This window comes from Lepidochelys kempii, chromosome 7 (assembly GCF_965140285.1).
Source record: "Lepidochelys kempii isolate rLepKem1 chromosome 7, rLepKem1.hap1, whole genome shotgun sequence".
Lineage (NCBI taxonomy): Eukaryota > Metazoa > Chordata > Testudines > Cheloniidae > Lepidochelys > Lepidochelys kempii.
Window position 1 is genome coordinate 114,873,992 of NC_136386.1, and position 16,545 is coordinate 114,890,536.

The 16,545-nt window shown below is 38.4% G+C and overlaps 1 protein-coding gene across 6 annotated transcripts in view; it reads right to left on the reverse strand.

Annotated features, from left to right (window-relative positions):
- Nucleotides 1–265: 265 nt before the first annotated feature.
- Nucleotides 266–16,545, reverse strand: part of VTI1A (vesicle transport through interaction with t-SNAREs 1A) — a 360,190-nt gene continuing 343,910 nt past the window's right edge. For 4 of the 6 annotated variants that reach the window (XM_073354362.2, XM_073354361.2, XM_078853877.1 and 1 more), the window contains one exon: nt 266–7,742. In XM_073354362.2, the coding sequence (XP_073210463.1) occupies nt 7,649–7,742 (94 nt within the window). In that variant the 3' untranslated portion in view covers nt 266–7,648. The remainder of the gene's footprint in view (nt 7,743–16,545) is intronic. The other 2 variants (XM_073354365.1, XM_073354364.1) reach the window with 1 other exon arrangement.

Sequence of the window (16,545 nt, forward strand, 5' to 3'; positions counted from 1 at the left end):
ATTTTCAGGGCAGGAGTAGAGTTCTGATGCCATGTGTGTGAGAAACACTAGTGTGCTTCCTTTGCTAGAACAGAGCAAAAACAACCTTCTGCCTGGTGTAGAGATATCTGTGACAATTAATTCTTGAGTTTCCAGAGAGGTTCTAAGAAACTACAGGCAGAGCAGACAAGTTTCAATCCATGTATTAAAACGCTTCAAGATAGAGGAAACAACATACAAGCTCAGAAAGAACATCTATCTTTGAGTCTCCAGATCTTTTCAATACTAAAAAAGCTGTTAAAAACCAGTAGAATGGAATCCATTAGGCTTTTACCAATTCTTGTTTGATATTTATTTCAAGCATGACCATCCTATGTGTAATAAGGTAGAATATATACACTTTGCACTTACATAGCACATTTCATCCAAGGATCCCAAAGCACTTTACAAACACATTAAGCTTCAGAATACCCCTGTGAGGTAGGTAAGTACTATAACAACAGATGGATAAACTGAGGCAAAGAGTAGACTTTGTGACTTGCCCATGGTCACACGATATGTCAGTAGCAGAGTCAGAACTAGAACATCAGAACCTCCCTCAGCACTAGCAGTAGACACAGTCCATCCCGTATACAGGTCAGGTAGATCATAATCCAAATTTTCAAAAGTGTCCATTAATTTTGGCTGCCCAACCTGAGATACCTAGACCCTGATTTTCAGAGGTGCTGAGAAGCTGCAGTGCAACCTAAGGTAATGGGTACAAGACAAGTGTTCATCTTTAGAAATCAGGTCCATGGAATCTCAAGGCAGGTACTCTGAACCCAAAATCAGAAGGCACTCCTGAAAATGTGGATGACCGGGTCCAACCATCTGACTTCCCGAAGGTAGGTTTTTTTAGGATATTTCTGAAAAAAAGGACCTAACTGGTTTTTATGGGATTTACCCTTCCCCCATAGAGAGTTCTGCTTTTCCACTGCAGTGAATGGTCCCTTGCTTATGGCACCATTTCTTGTTTTAACCTTCCCATTTTATAGCATTCACCAGAGTAAATACTGCTAATATAAATATTGCTAAGTAAAACAAATGAGTTCAACTCTGAAGAGATGCACAGGTGCAGAGAGAGGTACAAAGTTTTCATGGGCACACCCTTCTCGGCATTTACATCACCTGATCACATGCTGTGCCCCAGTTGGGTATTGAAGGTGCACTTGAGTGGGAGACACCCACATTCAAAAGGACCCTTTGTTCTCTCTTGGAGCACTCTGAACTTGTTGCATACACCCTTTACCTGGCTGCTAGGTGAGACTATAATTATCTCAGTAATATATGGCTGATTCTCCACTGCCAACACCTCACATAACCAGGTATACTTGTGAGTGTCCTATGCTACCAGATCAGAATGGTGACATTTTACAATCACTTAGAGGTGCGAGGCAATAGAGTGTCATACTGATGTGTGTGTGCGTGGACAGTATCTAGCACAGCAGAGTTCAATCCCTCCAATGGGGCTTCTACAGGCTCTCTCAGTGCAAAGAATCCATAGAAATAAATAAATACAGGCAACAAATACAGCCGGAGTGCATTTGTGCTGCTATTACGTTGCTCGCTGTGGTGACAGTCATAGAGTTTAATTAATCCATTCAGCAGTCATAGTAACTTTTACTAGACAATAGGGTGATTGAACAGGTGAAGGGGCTGAATGGCGGAAACCAACAAAATAGCAAGGGCTTGTACTTGGGCCAAAGCAAAGGTAGCTACAATGGCACTCAGAACACCATTGACATGCAGAAGCAGGGCTTATCATGTGAACATCTTGCGTACAAGAAAGCAGTGAAACCCCCCTTCTCCCCCGTACAATTTTTAGCTCGGCTTTTTGAAATTGTTATGAAGACACTTTTTATTTTAAATATATAAACCTTCCCCTTCCTAGCATCCCTGTATTGTAGAGTGGGTATCCAGCTAATCATGGAGGGTCGTAAGTACCTGAATCTCTTGGAATGAGAAAGCAAAGTTTACAAAAATCTGGCTAGAACTCATGCTATCCCACGTAGGATCTCAGAATTAAACTAAGTAAATCTCCACAGAGCTGAAAACATGGAGAGATGGGTGGTGAAGGGGAACCTCCTGTTGATGACATGGGAGTTCACATTTCCGGTTTACATTGCAGTAGAGGCCATATCAGCACAATGGCTTTACAGTCAGAGGTTTAGACAAAATTATAGGTGCTCTGGGCAAAGTGGACTATCACAAAGTTTTCCAGAGATGCCCCTCCACCTATGGATACTTTTTTGGTCATGCAATATGACATTGACTTTGATTCCTAAGCAGTTTTTCAAACAGAAAAAGGTAACGCTGTGTGTGAGTGTGTGTGTGTGTGTGAGAGAGAGAGAGAGAGCAGCACAGATTGAGAGTTGACCGCTCTCTCTGGATCTGTCCCCTATTGAACTCATCTGGGAAGAGATGGAGATAGAAGCAACGGATCCCAACATTGCTGAGCTTTTATGGCCATACCTCCAGGAAAAGTCCAAGGAAATATCAGTGGACTTTCTTGAGCAACAGATCAATACAGTGCTTCATATCAGCCAAGCTGTTATTCATGCCAAAGGCAGTTGTTTGGATGAAGGGAATGACTGAGTGCACAAGTTCACTGTATCACAGTATATAGTTTTTTTCCCCCTGTAGATGCCTTAATTATTTATGTGTGACAAATAAAATACATCACTTCAGGATGATAAAGTGTTTCTCCCTCAACGTGCATGTTTGTTTCCTGCTATATTTAGTCTAAGCATGTGCATATGTGTTGCATATGCACATATGTCACATAAGTTTATATTCACATGAACACAAATGGAGAGTCCTTTGAACAGAACCAAAGATGCCTATTGGTGGTGGGACAGATACAGCTCTTTAGGGCTTGTAATGATGACCAAACGCCAGTGACTTGGTGGTAAAATATTCATCTGGTGTTTCCCTAGCCTCATATGACTATGGAGATGACAATTATTATCTGAGTTAGTGCGAAGTGCCAGACTAACTTCACTGAATAGAATGGCTCTACTGGGTGATATCTCATGAAGTACCACCACTTCTTATATCACCATCTCTGCGACAACACCTGGACAGGAATGCACTTCAAATACTACACCGTGTCTCTAACCACACTGTGCATTCAAATGTATAGAATAAGAAGAGAACAAAGATGGGTTATTATAAACCAAAGAAAGCACAACATGTATTTTGCTTTTGACTATTTCAGTGATAGATTTTACCATCCTGAAATTATACATATATTTATAAAGTTTGAATTTTCTTCCTACCATAATAGGATTACTTACCATCAAAAACTGAAACTACACACACAAATAAAAATAAATATTTTTCCTATAAAAAGTAACACTAACTTTTAGCTTCTTGAACCCAAATTCTCCAAACTACATATTCCATAAAAAAATCTCCAAGCAGATTATAGGCTGTTGACAGGCTAGAATCGCAACTATGTAAGTTATGACCACAGTCAACAATTTCCTTATTGGTAATTCCTGTATAGCTCCTTCCCCCAAAGAAAGTCCTGTCCAGATCTTGAAATTTGAATGGTGCATTTCAAAACCAAAAAAAGGACAAGAATTATTTGTATGTGGGTGTGTACAAAAAGTTGTTAATTTGTGATTATGTCAAAAAAGGTGGACATAAATATTTATGATTGGAAATTTCATGATTTAAAATTATTCTATAGATTTGCTAGTAACTCCAAGATGAACTGCCTGCTGTACAGGTTGCAAATTAAGTACAATTATTTTTCTCTTCTGCACTTGAATATAACTCACAGCTAAAGTCATTTAAAGGGGTTAACATCAACCTTAATTAAATATTAAAGTGTACCTGTACCTGCTGCTATTGTTGCCCTTAGAATAAGATATAACCTATTTTTGACAAGTTTTCATCTTTCTCTGTGGAAGACGCTACATGAAACCAAATCAGTGGCAAAGAGGAGGGTAATGAATAATCTATTTCATATTCCAACAGTACCCAGAGCTCCGAGTGGAAAAATATTCAGTCAGATGATAGCATGAGGCTGCTGAGGTACCACATGACGCAGCTAATGTTTAAATAATAATAATAATAAAAAAGCGATAAACAAATCATTAGCCCTTAACAGTTGTTTAATGCAATTTGTTAATGAACGTAATGGTGGGGACTAATAATGAAAGAAAATAAAAACGTCTAAATAGGCGCCAAGTTGCCAGTGATGCTCAATTATTTCCTTGTCAAGTTTTTATGATTTAATGAGCTCCTCTGGGACTGACGGCTGTCAGTCAGTCGTGACTTTTTGACACCATTACAACTTCAAATACAGCAGCAGGCAGGCTGTTTTCCTCGGATTTGAAATACTGAAATGATCTGACAGGTTTAAAGAAAAGATGTGCAAAAAAAAAAGAGAGAGAGAGAGAGTGTTGCTATTTCTTTCTTTCTTTCTCTTTCCTTTTTTTTTTCTACGGGGCACACAATCTCTGGATGCTGTTTGGTAATGAAAACCCAATCACAAAGGTCATTATCTGATGAGGGTTTTTTTGGAACTGGCAGGTTTTTTCCCCCTTTATTTCTTTACTTAATGATAACCCTCAATGGGTTTGCCCCGCATGGGATGGTCAGAGCCGCACAATTTTGTTCACCATTAATTTCAGCCTTTGAAGCTCAGTGCTCTGAAGCAGCAGCAAAGAAAACCCCCCACCAAGCTGGCTCCAAAATAAGACAATCCAGCCTGCCTTAAACAGAATAGCAAATGGCCTTCCATCCCAGAGATGGGAACTGACGTCAGTCATGCTACATTTTCTGATATTTTTCCCAAAACGTATAGCATTTAAAACTCTTTAAAACTTAAGCGTCTTTAATTAAATTGCTTTTGATTTTGGATCAGCATAGACTTAGTTTATCGATTCCGCTAGTGGAACTCTTTAGTGAGTATGAATTTTACTCACAGCAGCATGCATGTGTTTTAATTTGTCATTTTCGACAAAGACTTGAAACATTAAGAACGTTTTACTCTCTGAGATTTACATTTGTAAGTACTTAGATTCACACATAGATCCACTAAAGACGTGACAAAAGTGGTTCAGGGGAAGTCTGAACCTGGCGGGGGGAAAGGGTTACTCTACCGGTGGGTATTTTGCTTCTCATGTATTATAGCACCAACCCACTGTGCAGCTGACTAGTTCCAACTACGCTCTTAATCCAAGTCACAAAACGTCCACAGAAATAAACGTGCTCAACCTGTTCATTTCCAGAGCAGGTGAAAATGTAAAAACGACCAATGGGACCATATTTTGAGGACCATAACATACTGATCCCAAGACACTTGTGCATTCGTTTATATTTACATCGTTAAGCAGGTGTCGGGGCTGTATGCATGAGACGGTGGCATGAAAAGTGCAGTGAGTCACGCTCATCTGGAGTAAAGCTAGTCTGGTATTTTCTTTGTCTCTTGTTCCTTTCCCAATGGGGATAACTGATGAGATCCCAAACTCCAAATTTATACTGAGGCTGTGGGATCCAATTACCACTGAGCATTTTTGGTGATACCAGCAGGTGCCTAAATGGAGTGCGCAGCCCAGTCGCAGGCCTCATTTAAGTAGCTTTGAACAGATTCCCCCCACAATAATCACTGAAACAATACCAGGTGTCAGAGGAGCAGCCATGTTAGTCTGTATCCGCAAAAAGAACAGGAGGACTTGTGGCACCTTAGACACTAACAAATTTATTTGAGCATAAGCTTTCGTGGGCTACAGCTCACTTCATCAATACCAGGAATGTCCAGTAAGTGGAAGGAGTTTAATATTTGCTTCTTGTTTGTTTTAGATTTACAGTAGTTTGTCATTCAGATAAAAGATTTATGGAAATATGCACCTCCCACCTCCTTGAATAAATACCCATTAATGATGGCCAGTTTTCCCCTTCACCCCCTGTCCATGTCCCATGTCACATGAACTTAGTTTCACACCATTACTAGAAGATAAAGGCTGAAGTTCTCCTCACACAGCACTAAATGATTTATCTGACTACATGCATGCCCTGACCGGTTTCAATAAGTACTATTTCTCTGGTGAATCTTTCCATTGTTCATATTGTTACTGTGCTTTGACAGGCTTATTTATGTTGGTAAAATCAAGGGTGTTTCAACCAAGTTATTTGTTTCTATGTAGAAAAGACAGTCAACATGTTTCAGGCCAAATTCTGCTCTCAGCTGTTTGAGCAGGGATAACACGGGAATCAACGGTGTCTTCACAGATATGTCCAAAGGCAGAATCTCTGAGTTTCCAAAGGCACAAAAGGAAGTTAAGAGCTCTACTCCCATTAACTTCCAAAGGGGTTGGGTACCTAAACTGCCCTTTGTTCCTTTGAAAATCTCCTCCTAAAATATTTTATGGCTTAGGTTCAAGGGCTCACAAACTCTCTAGATTCATAAAATTTGTAATGGATTACATATAATGAGTTAAAACGTGATCATGCAAAATCTTTTACTGCATAACCAGAAAACTACCTTTGCTAGAGCTATGAACATGTTTATAAACAAAAGGAACTAGATGCCTCTGCCAAAGAGACAAAGCCAACAGGATGGAAACACACATCCCATTTACACACTAATCTCCTATTAGATGAAGCTTTTATACAATATATCAGTGAACAACATTTGTTAGTATAAATTAACATTTTCACACTTTCTATTTAAAAAGTCAGTGATAAGTTTGAATTCAATTCATTAAAACTGTTTTCTGCACATGAACTCATTTTCATACCCATACTTAAAATCCTTAATTCTGTTTGCATTTAATGTAATCCTATTGTATTTGTTACTGAAATATTGATCTAGGTTCTCTTTGCAGCTGGAAAATAACAGATAAGTATTTTTACACATCTTTAAAATAGACTACTGGTTGTTTTTTTACCAGAACATATCTTAGCATTGGAACAATGCAAAGCTGATTCAATACTATGTGCCATGGTCACTATTAAACATTGAGCAAGTAATGCACATATCATAGTTGGGTCTTGGTGCAAATGGAAATGTTTCTAATAGTAAAGAAAGTTGATGTGCAAAATTGTGTCAGATATAGTAGTAGGTTCACATCAGGTATTAAACACCCTCTGACATGAGGTGATGTCTTTTTTAAAATTAACTACTTAACATTTATTATGGACACTTATGAACAGGAATGGCTCACATGGGACAGCTTCACTTTCTACATCATTTGGTTTCTGCTTTACTCATATTCTTTGATGTCACAGAAGATCAGATACTGCTAGATATTTATATACCCAACACAAGACAAGAAAAGAAAAGTGTGGAGACACTTCCCCCAGCCCCAAACTCTTGCAACTTACAAATGAATCACCTGGTGTGAAATTTGACACACATTAATTCTGCTTAGTTATGATTTTTATATTAAAACCCATATACGAAGATTCCAAAAACATTCATTTTAAGGAAAAAAACAAGGGAAAAAATGAATCCACATGCAATCAATAATACAAGATATTTTTACACTACTTGCACCTGAGTTGAACAGCGGCAAAGACAGGGAGATTCTGTCAGTGCGAGAGTGATTCATGTGACCACTTTGTCTTAATTACTCAGAACAAGCAGTTTGTTGCTGTTTAGTGAAGAACCAAGATATCAGTGTCTCTTGACAGAAAAATAAATAGCCATCAGGATGGTGAAGAAGATGATGATTGCCAAGATAACTATCAAAATCCGGTTTTGGATGATCCTGAAAAAAACAGAAAAGAAAAAGAAAAAATACAGTAAAACGAAAGAATATTTGTAAAACAATAAAAAGGTGGACCTACCTCAATCATGTATCTTGGAGATAAAACATTTGCCCACAACTTCAGCGAAGCACCTATAAAGACTACTGCATATTCTGGAATGCTTTTATTTTTCCCTCTCAAGTTCTAATGTTTCTAAGTATTTCCTGATGCAGCTGTTAGAACCAGTTCTTAATCTAAACAAATTAATAATTTAATCACACAGCATGTTACAATTCACTTTTAACTTGTTTAAACAATTAAATAATAAATCGTGATATAATCCAAGCAGGGCAGGGTGGTCTGTAATAAAAAATACACTAATGACTCTTAAACCAATATGTAACCTTTGTGATGTTTCTTTCTCTCTCTCTCTCTCTCTCTCGTTTCCTGAACAATTTGCTTATTTTCAGGGGATTTTGCCATTAAGGTACAAGATTCCAAGGAAACATATGTCAGTGAGGTACTTACTTGTACCAAAATACCAAGGGAGAAGAATAAAAGATAGTTTTGAAGAAAAGGATGATATAAAGAAGCAAGTGTCAAACTGTGAAGCTTATGTTATAAAAGCCTCATCTGTCTCTGTAGCATACATTCACTTACGGTAATAGGCAAATGTTACATTTACCGTGTAGTAAAAAGATGGAAATCAGTAATAATAAAAAAGATGCCAGAAGAACAAACACCTAATATCATTCAAACATTTGTTGGGAACAACCCCTCTTGTAAAAACAGAAATTGCATCATTTTAGATTCTACTTGAAATTAAGTGCTCAATTTTATATACATAATACACACAAATATACATATATTTGTAAATTTAACAATGGAGACTATAATTTGGATCCATCTGGCATAAGGCTTGGATTTTAAATATTTCACAATATTGTTTCCCCTTTCTACGGAAGCACAATATTTCCAGAAGCCCCTCACGCAGCAGGAACTTTTGCAAAACATACTTGGATGTAACACATCATCTGAATGGGCTATAAATAGTGAAGGAGGAAAAACCCCAACCACCCTGTTCATTTTAGTTTCTTTTGCTGGGTCAACAACTGCAAAAAGAAAATAAATGTCCAGCCAGCCAAAGAAGAAACATGCACTAAGAAGAGGTACAGCATGCTTTGCGATATGTTAAACTCACTCTGGTGCCCAAATTTCAAAGGGGGTGGCAATGCAGTTTGTTAAAGTAAAAATGTGATAGGTAAGAGGAGAGTCCAGAGAGTAGAGGGAGTTTTCCTTGCTAAATGGTTTTTGTTTGAGCCTGAGTGGATATACATAGAGTATGTACTGAAATGTATAAATATATAAGGATGCAAGTTTAATCAACTTCAGCTCCCTCCTTACTCACCCCCACTTTAAAAAAAAAAAAAAAGCAAATGCATGGATGAAAACTGTCACATCAGACAAACACACTCCCCTGTGACACTCTAAAAGGACTAGCTCTCTATCCTCCTGACAGGTTACAAAATGATCACATTTGCTGACACATCTTCCGCAAAACTGCTTTACTGCTTGTGTCCACTTTCCTAGCAGGAGATGAATGGCCTGCTTTGTCCTCATTTATCACTTAAAGCTGAACGAAGATCTGTCTTGTTTATTTTTCCCTTCCTCACTAGAAAGGCTCAAACACAGCATTAATTCTTTTGCAATGACAGCTAATTCAAATTTAACAGGCAATATTTACTCTGCCAAAGGGATGGTGGGGCAGGGGAGAGGGGGGATTCTCACTCTTAAAAAAACATGTAACAGTCTAACAAAATAAAGCTAATTAAGGTTCTCCCTGGTTTGCAGTTCAATGTAACACCTGAACGCACAGCTTCCCTTTATGGCGGTGTGACATTCTCTCCAAAACACCTGATAACAAACGATTTGCCCAAGTGGATGCATGAAAACCAGAATATGTATTTACTCAGTCACCCTCATCAGTCCTGAAAAGAAACTCAGCAAAATTGAAACTCAGCAGTGAAATAGATTAAAAGCATGAAAACTCTTAAAAAATTCTGCCTTAAGTAATATACAGTACAGCTGGGTTGACAACCATTTTATTTGTGGGACGAGGGCTCCAAGGCATCCATAATGCTAATTTACAAAGGATTAACTGTGGGTGAAACTTGCTTAATCTAACGCATAGTTAGGCAAATGCATACATAACATACTGAATGCTTAAATCATCTACTTGTATCTGGCCTAATTAATTTTGTTTCATTATTTCAGGCTGAGATAAATAAATAAATAAATAAAATGATCCTTCCCAAAGTCTTATTTCTGATTCTCCAGCTGCACACCTGATTGCAAGATTACTTAATCTGCACCCATGTCTCTAAAATCCTCCTCACAAGGACACTCAGCTATACATGCAGCCACCTGTATCTATCTGATAATTAAAGGTTCAGTTTAAGTGTGAGTCTAGGAAATACATATCAAAGTTCAATTTCTAGGAATCTGAATTACTCTGCTCAGTGCAGCAAAAAAAAAAAAAAAGTTAAGAGGAACAATTTAATCATCAAATAGGATGGATGTTATCAAAAGACTCCTCCACTGAAGCATTATATAGTTTTACTAGCCAAGTCTACAGTTAAAGAGTCATTTTATATATATTTTTTTAAATGCTGGGTTCAACTGTTTTACTTTCAAATGCACAAACAAAATTCAACCAAATGCAGAGTACCAGGAGGACAGGGCTGCACAGAAAATGGATGAAGAGGTGTTGCAGCAACAGGACAACATTGTGGAGGGGTTAGAGAACAGGGAACATGCTGAAGTCTGGATCCGGTCACTGTGGCTCAGACTGAGAACACAACGTCTGGGCGTCAGCACGTTTCAGAGTCAATAAGCAAGGGCAGTCCTTCAGAGTAAAGAAAAAATCAAGTGGAAAGGGGGGTTTGAGTGATACCACGTAGTCATGCCAGCTCACAGTGGTAGAACAATGGTTGGCATTGGCAGGACCCATCTGTAGAGGAGCCTACTGTACTGTCACAGCCAGACACTGCCAGTGGGTATTGCTGTAGGCAACACAGCAAGGAATTTAAGGTGGGGGAGGGAACAATACTACCAAAGGGGGAAAAATGGGGCTCAACATCTGCTGCCAAAAAGCCAAAAGGCTAATAAATTAGCATGGCAAAATTGATATGCTAACTTTTATCTCTATTACCTTACACGCAACTAAATCTACTGAATGAGGAGCCCAGAGCCGCCTTTGAAAATGCAAAGCATGTTTACAGGGTAAATAATTTAAGAAAGAATATACACTTGAAAGAAGACACCCACTGAAACATCCATGCCTAAAATGCCTGAAGGCAAAAACTTGTGCATTTGCATGCTGCATTTTATTAAGTAAGCGCACTGTAGTTTTAAAAGAATGCATGGCCAAATTAAGAGGAATGTGTGATTGAAACATCAAGGATTCCTCAAGTTTACATTATGAATCACAGTGCTGTTATACTCGATGAATTAACCATTTACTTGATGTAGCTCATGGGCTGAATTCATTGCTATAGATCTGCATATTTGAGTGAGTTAAGAGCTAACTTCTGTGGTTTCATTCATATTTGAAACTATAAGAACACGTGGTACGTGCAATGATTCTACTTTTTGTTCAACAAACGTCCCATCAAGTGGAAGTGGGACCAGTTCCAAACATTTGGGTTTGAAATGACAGAGAAATTATCAGCTACAGTTTAATGGGACAGTAAATTGCTGGGGGATGTTTACAGGAAGGTAGGAACCTCATGCTGAACAAACCAAGCTAAAATATTTACACTTACAGTGCGCCCACTTCTGCCAAGTTTCCCACTCCTCTGTTTTGAAAGGCCTGACCTTTCCCCTGTGTTTGGTCACAACGCCTAACCTCTGAGCGAAAAGCCTCCTAGAGGCTCCCTTTGGAGCCAATGCCAACTTTGTTCTGTGAGTTGATGAACGACATAGTCAGCTTTCCATCCTAGAGGTCGAGAGGATCACCTCTGAGATGCACCCAATATCCGCTGGTCTGGCGAACAAGCCCTACCATCCATTTCCAAACACTGCCGCCTTCTGCACATCAGTACACCATGGTCCCACCATGACACAAATTGTATTGCTTTATACATTTAAAAAAATTATCTCCTGTATAGCTACACAAACACACACACAATAGCTCTAACTCTGTTTGTGACATATTTAGATCCGCTCTGTATAAACACAAAGCAGCTCCAAAATAAGCTATTGCAAACCTTACATGAAGGATGCCAACTGTGTTTAAACCTTTTTATAAAACGGGATTCATTAGCAGGGGAGTGCATGAAATCTATATGGGTTCAGCCGGATGTCTTCCACATGTCTTACTGCCTGATTGACCAGCACTGAATAATGATGCCTTGCCACTAAGCACTGATGGTACAATAACAATTGTCATGAAAATTAGCAATCATGGGTAACGGATTACAAAATATGGAACACAAATGAGCGAGTGCAGACTCTGGATACATAAAGAATTGTGTGTGCCTAACCTGAAATAATGAAGACTACAAAACAAACACCGCAAAAAAGTTCCAGCAGAAGTTCATCTCTGACACTGCTACAAGTTAAAAAAATATATATATAAACAGCTTTGGGGATCAGCTAGCACACATTCATTACAACACAGGGCTGTATCTTGAAAGAAAAGCCTTAAAAACCAGTATCCTCAAGAACACAGATAGACTGATGACAAACTCAGGGCATATAATTATGCCCTGTCTCACAGCATTTCATGATAATTCATGCATTTAAGATTTAACTTGAAGTGCATCCGATATGTTTTCTGGATGGAAGGATCCCCTCTTCATATATTGGAACACATTTTATATGGCTACGTTGACTACTTTGCCATTAAGTTTTTGGGTACCTAATTAAAGGTGACCAATAGCTATGCTTCCTACATGCAAACATTGGGGCATGCAAATCAGACAGTAAGACTTTAAGTACCCAATATTCATTGACTGCTGGGATACTGCCTGGTACAGCAGATAAATATCTTTGTCCCGAGGACCTTACAATATAATTCAGACATGGGCAATCACAGATAATATGCCGGGTCACCATGCAAACTCAGTGGACATATCCAGAAGAGAGCTTTGCTGAATGGCCTTGGGGAAGACAGACATTGGGAGTGACTTGAAGAAAGGGCAGTTGCTCGATACGTGAGTTGGAGCACATGGAGTGGCATAAATGAAGATATAAAGGCCAAAGGGCCAACTACAAAGACCTGAAGAGCTCCATGTAGTCTAAAAGCTTCTTCTTTCACCAAAACAAGTCGGTCCAATACAAGATATTACTTCACCCACCTTGTCTCTCAGATATGAAGGAAGCAGTTAGAACAGCCCTAGTTTTCCTGTTAGTGAAGGAGATTTCATTTATGCATCTGTTTTTGAAAACATGCAAAAGTTAAAGGTGTCAGATTGATAAACCTTTGGAATAGAGAATACTCTTCCTCTGTTCAACATGTACCGACTGGCTGAGACAGAGCATTGCTTCTTCGCACTGCTCCACCAATGTGCCTCAACCCTATTGTTTCCATGTCCATTCACTCCATGCTGAGATCATTAACAAAATAGCCTGTTTATGTCAACAGGATGGCAGTGGTAGTGGGGGTTTCTGGGCCAGGGTCATCTGGAACTGAAGTGAGAACAACTCATTTTACACAGACCATACAGTGCTCAGAAGGGAACAACTTCTCTTCTGGCCACTGCTAGAGAAGACTCTATGCAACATGGCAACCTGGAGGTGAAAGGATCAGCATCCCATTAATCTCTTCCCCGTAACCCCTTGTTTGGGTCATCTTTATCACCTTTCACAGATTAAAAATTCAGAATACAAAACTACCATCAACAAAGACATGTTAAATCCAAGGAAACTGACTTTGAAAAATTCCAGGCCATGATGCAAATGAAATCAAATTAACTCAAATGAAAGAGGGCACTCCTCTCTTGTGCTGTTCAACAGCAATGCATTAAGGTCACACACCAGTTGGTGTCGGGGAGAAAAAGCCATGGAACCAGTCCCTCGGAGGTATGATTGTTAGAGCCTGGTTGGAGCCGGCACTGCCTCGGCGAGCAGTAAGGACTAATGCAAGAGAATCTGTGGGAGATGTGACTCTGAAAAAGTTTCTCAGGAAGACGGGTTTTGAGTAACTGACTGTAAGGCCACGCTATTAAAAATTAAATAGCTGTCCTGGTAGGGGTCTATTAAAAAAGTGTGAGACTAAAGGATATACACTTTTAAATGGAGGGGTGCACTCCATTTAAAAGTGTATATCCTTTAGTCTCACACTTTTTTTTTCTTAAGCCAGTATGGCAAAGTGCCAACAAGAGTATGTCAAAAGTGTACCTGCAAGCTACACTACCATGTTTCTTAGATGGTATCTTGATAGGAACCTTAGAAATAGCTCTAAGATGGATGGATGGATGGATATGCCTTTAAAACATTGGTGTTTTCTAGACTGCTGGGTATATATAATCCTGGTTTCCAAACAGTTAATGAACAAAAACACTTACAAATAAAGCAATTGTTACTCTAGCAGGAGCTTGTATGCAGCTAAAAAGCCTGACAAGAACATATATGATTGTGTACTGGTTATTGTTATAAGTGTGGTTTCATTTACATTCCATGCATATTCAAGAAAATGAAAATACATGTTTTAAAAAAGAAAACTTGTACTATACCAGAGTTGAGAACAATTAAGATTAGTCTAGAAATATATATTAAGTGGAAGGAAGCAAGAAAGAAAATACGTAATATCCTTTGACTTGATTCAATTTTAATCTATAGCTTTTAGATGTGATTAAATTGGAGATTGGGCATTACTTAGTTTATAGTATTTCCCCCTTTTCACACTACATTTGACTGGGTGTCTTTTCATATGGGAAGTTGACTACAATTGTCTTAATAATGTTGACCTCTTTTGTAAAAACCTGAAGGCATCTCAGCAATTGTTCCTGAAAATGTGCTATCCAAAATGTTACCACTTCATGGCACTTCTTGAATGATAGAAAAGCATATATTCATTTTTTTCCCCAAATGCTTTAAAAGAAAAGAAAACAATCATGGCTAAGGCCATTTGTGAGATGGCATTAAAAGAGCCTACTCTGAGACAGATAAAAATAATGAGAATCTTTCTGTCAGGAAGGATTTAGAAAATATCACTAGCATTATTAAAATTTAATTTTTTACTGTGCTTTTTGGTTTCCCCTTTTCCAGTGATAATGAGCAGGACTGAGCACCTCCACATTGCTAGGACTTGTTTTGTGCAATAAATTCAGCCTTCCAGTCTGAAGACATTTCAGACAACGATTCTGACTGCTATAGGCTTATTTTTCAACCTGTGCTGTGCTTTGAGTCTCCCTATAAAAACCAGTTCATAAGCTAATTTTCCACAAGGCCAGTGGAACAAATAAAAATCAATTTTTGCTCAACTGTTTCAGAGAAATCCTGGGAATAGCTAAGACAGAACAGTGAAAAATAAAAAGGATCGATGTATTCACAAATGGTTTACCTGATAGAGAACTATCAAATTAGTTGACAGGAGATACTCACCACTATTAGAGTGTTTTCTTTTCAGCATGTTACAGCATTTCTATTAGGGGAGTAGAAAAGCCTCTACTTTGTTATGATCTCAGACACCTCAGTTTAATAACCATACCAGGTGCCCATGCACTTCATGAAACCACAGCAGATGAAGTCAAAGTTCAAGAGCACCTGCAGATCTTGCAACCAGAGGGACCCCTAAATGGAAACTGGGCTTTTCCATAGTTTTTATGATCTTGTGGAGGGTGTGAAGGTTCCTTTTTCATTGTTCACAGGGAGGCATTTATGACCTCAGGCCAACCCTGCCTAAAGGTATTTGGTCCATCAGGAAAGGAATAAAATGCAGAACTCTGTCCAGACTTCCTTCCCCATTAAAAAAATATGTTCAGAGTCACACTGAAGACTAATCAGTTGAATGCCTTTCAGAGAGTAAAACACACACATTTCAGAAGTTAGAGCAACCCATTCCTGAAACTTCAAAACTTTCAGAATCTCAAGTGCAACTCAAAAAGATTTAGGCATGTGGTCCAGTCCATTTTACAATCTCTTCAACTAATTTTCAAGTGGAAACTGGGTGAGCAGATTGGGATTGGTTTGTTGTTCATGCCTGCTGGACTGCAGTCTGAAGGACAGAATTTGCTTGTGAGTACAAAATAACCATCCCTGCTGCGGATAAAAAACAAATTTGAAATGTATAAGCTTAAACGTTACGGAACCAATTTTTTAAGCAGTTGTAATCTCAATTCTAATATCTGCCATTTTATTCATTCAATTTTTATGAGTTTGGCATTAAAATGTAACTCACTTTAACAGAAAAAAAATAAAGGATTAAGTATGTCATACTGAAGTCAAGATGTATACTACCGATTTAGAACGATCACACACCATGGAGATATCATTTGTAGGGTCAAACAAAACACTACTCAATGGAAGGACAACACGAAGTATATAATATTAATCAGATGAGAGGTACATGGAGTTAAACTGTTACATTGCCAATAAACAACATCAATAAGGAGTGTGTATAGAGAAATAATGTAACACCTTAAGAAAGGAAACTAACAAAGAATCTACCAGACTGCTCAGTGTTCTAGGAGATGCTAACCCCCATTCCTTACCACACATTTTGACTCTGCATCTCTCATATGGATGATAATTTGCTTATGATATCTGCCTGATTTAGAGCTAATCTTCTGTAAATTAACTCCTAATGCTGTCTGAAAT